General features: G+C 64.2%; 1 protein-coding gene across 1 annotated transcript in view; it reads right to left on the bottom strand.

The window, feature by feature from the left end:
• Positions 1–1,033: 1,033 nt before the first annotated feature.
• Positions 1,034–3,599, bottom strand: part of RBBP8NL (RBBP8 N-terminal like) — an 18,119-nt gene continuing 15,553 nt past the window's right edge. The window contains exons 13-14 of the mRNA XM_032257101.1: positions 3,396–3,513; positions 1,034–1,773 (exon numbers count right to left, since the gene is read on the bottom strand). Of these exons, the coding sequence (XP_032112992.1) occupies positions 1,658–1,773; positions 3,396–3,513 (234 nt within the window). The 3' untranslated portion in view covers positions 1,034–1,657. The remainder of the gene's footprint in view (positions 1,774–3,395; positions 3,514–3,599) is intronic.

Raw genomic sequence — 3,599 nt, 5'->3', positions numbered from 1 at the left:
AGGCCTCACCCAGCCCTGTCATGGGCCCATGTCCTGCCATCCCTATGGTGTGTGAGTTTTAAACGCCGGGCTCACCTTGGTGCTTGGCTGCAGAGGGGCCTCCTCATCAGTTTCAGTGTGTCCTGCCGTCTCTGTGACCAGTGGGTTTTAAATGCCAGCTCACCTTGGTGCTGTGGCCGCAGAGGGCCCTGCTCGTGAGTGTCACTCCTGATTTTCTTTGGCTCACACCATGAGCTCTGAGCAGGTATCAAGCGCAGGGCTCTGCTTGGATGACCCTGACTGCAGGCCTGGCCCTCAGGCTGACTTCCTAGTTTCCCCTTGGCCTGGCATCCCTCCGTGGCCCCCACCTTTCCTTTCTACCCGATCCTTGTCCACTTTTCTAGAGTTGGGGTTTCAGCAAACTTCCCATAACGTCCTGGCCCCTTGCCTACTCAGCACACGCCTGTTCATCTCTCAGCACCCAAATTCGCTTGCAGGTGCCACCTGCCTTGACCTCCCAGGGACACCCGCTCTCCTCCCCATCCCCCAACACTGGCCATGACCTGGTGCCGAGGCTCCTTTGCCCACTGTTCCCTGAAGGGGCAGTTCTCAAACTTCACGTTTAGGAGAGAGCTACCCCTGGGAGCTTCTCTCTCACAGACTCCAGGCCCACCTCCAAGGTCCTGGTTCAGTGGTTCTGGGGTTGGGCCCAGAAATCTGTTTCTTAAGCTCCTCCCAGGGAGCTGGGAGGCACCAAGACCCGTTGTCCCCGGAGGAGCAGACAGCCCTGAGTGCTCGCGGTGAAGTGCTGATGAGCTGCGCTGTGGCTGCCAGGCAGGGTCTAGTGAGGAGGGACAGATGCACGTGCCCACCACCATTGTCAGGTGCTTCCCGGAGGGTGCCCTGGTCCCTTCCCGCTGCAGATGCCACAGAGGAGCTGGTTTCATTCTGCCCTCCCGCAAGGGGGTGACCTGGTCCCCGGTGCAGTCAGGCACCTTCTGGGGCACAGGTGGGAGGAGGCCCGGCTGACCCCGGCCCTGCCAAACACACGCTATTCTTCACGGGTTTATTCTCTGGCACTCAGGGGCCCCTGTCTTCCAGGGCTCCGCCGCCCGCCACCCCTCTCCAACCTCACTGCTTGCTTTGGGGCGTCCAAGACTGTGCTTGGAGCTCGGCAGGCAGGGGTGGGGGTCTGGGTGATCCGTTGCCTCCCAGTATGGGCACTGCCTGGGAAGGGCTGCAGTGCACAGTAGGGGTGGGGCCTGAGTGATCCTGCCTCCCAGTCGGGGGCCCCCCAGGGAGCAGGTGCTGGGCTGGGGGAGGGGCCGCAGAGCATTTCCCAGGAGGGTGGAGGGGGTGAATCAGCAGCCTGAGACCCCTCTTGGTCCTCCAGCCCCTCTTCTGGCCTGCCGGTTGGGTGGTGTGGTCTCTCCAGGCCGTGGTGGGGAGGTGGAGGGCCACCTCAGGGTCAGTGGGCCCGGTGCAGGCTGGCCGGGTCCCCGTCGGCTGGTCGGGTGGTGTGCCCTCTCTGGGCCGTGGTGGGCTTGCTGTGGGGCCGGTGCAGGCTGGCTGGGTCCCCTCCCAGGGGCTGTCTGCTGGTCGGGTGGTGTGGCCTCTCCAGGCCCTGCTGGGCAGGTGGAGGCCGCCCCAGCTTGCTGTGGACCCCAGTGCGGGCTGGCTAGGTCTCCTCCCAGGGGCTGCTGCCGGGGGAGGGACTGTGGTCCTCGTCCCTCGGGCTCATGGGCCCCTCAGCAGCTGTCAGTTTCCTTCTCCCTCTGGACGGCTTTTTGGAGGCTATGGGAAGTGGCTGGAGGTCAGGCCAGAGGCGAGTAGGGGGCCCAGGGCAGCCCTGTATGTCTTCCTTTGAAGCGACACTCGCTCTCACCTAGGGCCTCCTGGGCCTCCTCTGGGCACAGGGAGCTGGGTGCTCCAGGGCCGGCCCTGGGGTTTCACTGGCCACCCTTGTTCCTACAGAAACCAGTGCCCAGAGCAGGAGTAGCCCATTCTGACGGTTAGCCCTGAGAAGTGGGTCACAACGCTCTCCCCATTGTGTGACCCCAAAGACAGGTGCTGACCCCAGAGGCCCCCTTGCTGCTTCTCAGAAAGCCAGGCCATGCTGGCTGGCCGGATACTGGCTGCGGCCTCAGCGGGCCTGGCCCCCGGGCTAGGGCCACAGGGGAGGGGCGCCTGGTCCCTGCGATGGTCCGGGGATGGGGATCCTGCCAAGATGCTGGGCCCAGGCCATTTTGGAGGCACAGGGAGCTCAGGCTCTGAGCTGAATGGGTAAAGTTTGAATCCTGACCCAGATTCCAGCCCTGTGACCTCGGGCAAGTGACCTCTCCCCTCTCAGCCTCAATCTCTGCACCGGCCAAACAGTGATGATCCTGCCTGCCGGGCAGGGTCTGAGGCCACAGGCAGCAACAGCTGCACCCATTCTCCCGGAGCGACAGGCACAAGGGTGCTGGCTCTGGCCCTGAGCTGTGCCCATGCTGGGCAGGGCCCTGCTCTCACTGAGTGCCACGTGGTGTCTCAGGAGCCCCTGCCAGTGTCCCTGGCCTCGGCTCAGGTAGAAGCACACGGCGGTGGGGGGGGGGGTTGGCTCACAGTCTGCACCCCTAGGGCCATTTCCACATTTCCACCCACTCAGCAGGAAGTGCCTCCGATAAGGCCGTGCTGGCCTCCACTGCCTCTCCTGGCAGACGTGGGCCATGCCGTCTGCAGCAACAGTGGCACATGGTGGTGGCACCACCCCGTCCACTGCCTGCGGGCCCTGCCCGACCAACGCCAGGGCCACACGATTAGGTGTTCACAGGCACTCATGGGTGCTCATGAGCTGGACCTGCCACTGTGCCCAGAGCAGGAAGTGAAAAGTCATCCTGATACCCTCGGACCAGGGCTGAGGCTCCTGCCCGCCTTATCAGAAGGAGCTGGGCCCAAGGACACTGCCCTTGGCAAACACTGGAGCCTTCCCTAGTTCCCGGGGGAAGCAAACATGCCCTCTGCGCTGCCCCTGTCTGCAGGTGGACAAGAGGCCTTGGGGGTCTGCCCCTTGTGGCAGGGGCTTGTCCTGTGCACCAGGATGCCCTTCCTCCCAGGACAACAGTGGGGGCAATGACCATCCCCTGCCCCCTTCTCACTGAAATCTCCTATGAGCCCTAATGTCAGCTCCCTACAGGCGAGGAGACTGAGGCTCGGACTGGAGGGACCCGACACCGGGCCACAGTCCTGCACAGGCAGGACTTCCCCGGTCAGCGCCCCTCTCTTCGGGAGGTTTGAGGTTCATTTTTGGCTCCGTCATTCTGAGGCTGCCATTCTCCAGGCGGCCAGGAGGGGGTGGCAATGGGGAGAGGTGGGTGCCGCGGCTCCCCTCGCCCCATCCCTGCACCTGCCCGGTGCCTGCCCCGTGCTGTCTATACCTTTGTCCTCAGGCTCCGAGGCCCGCTTCCTCTTCCGAGGCAGACCCTGCTTGTGCTCCTGGGCGCAGACGCACTCGGGCGTGTATGTAGTGGCCTCAGCCTGGGAGCTCAGGCCAGCCTGGGGAGAAGGGGGTGTGGTCAGGGGGAGGAGCGCCTTCAGTCCTGCCGAGGGTGTGGCCGGGGGAGAAGGGGGTGTGGTCAGGG

The sequence above is a fragment of the Sapajus apella genome, unplaced genomic scaffold, assembly GCF_009761245.1.
Source record: "Sapajus apella isolate SASKATOON/1434 unplaced genomic scaffold, GSC_monkey_1.0 scaffold96, whole genome shotgun sequence".
Taxonomy (NCBI): Eukaryota; Metazoa; Chordata; class Mammalia; order Primates; family Cebidae; genus Sapajus; species Sapajus apella.
The sequence above is the reverse complement of the archived record's forward strand: the minus strand, read 5'-3'. Positions and strand labels throughout refer to the sequence as shown.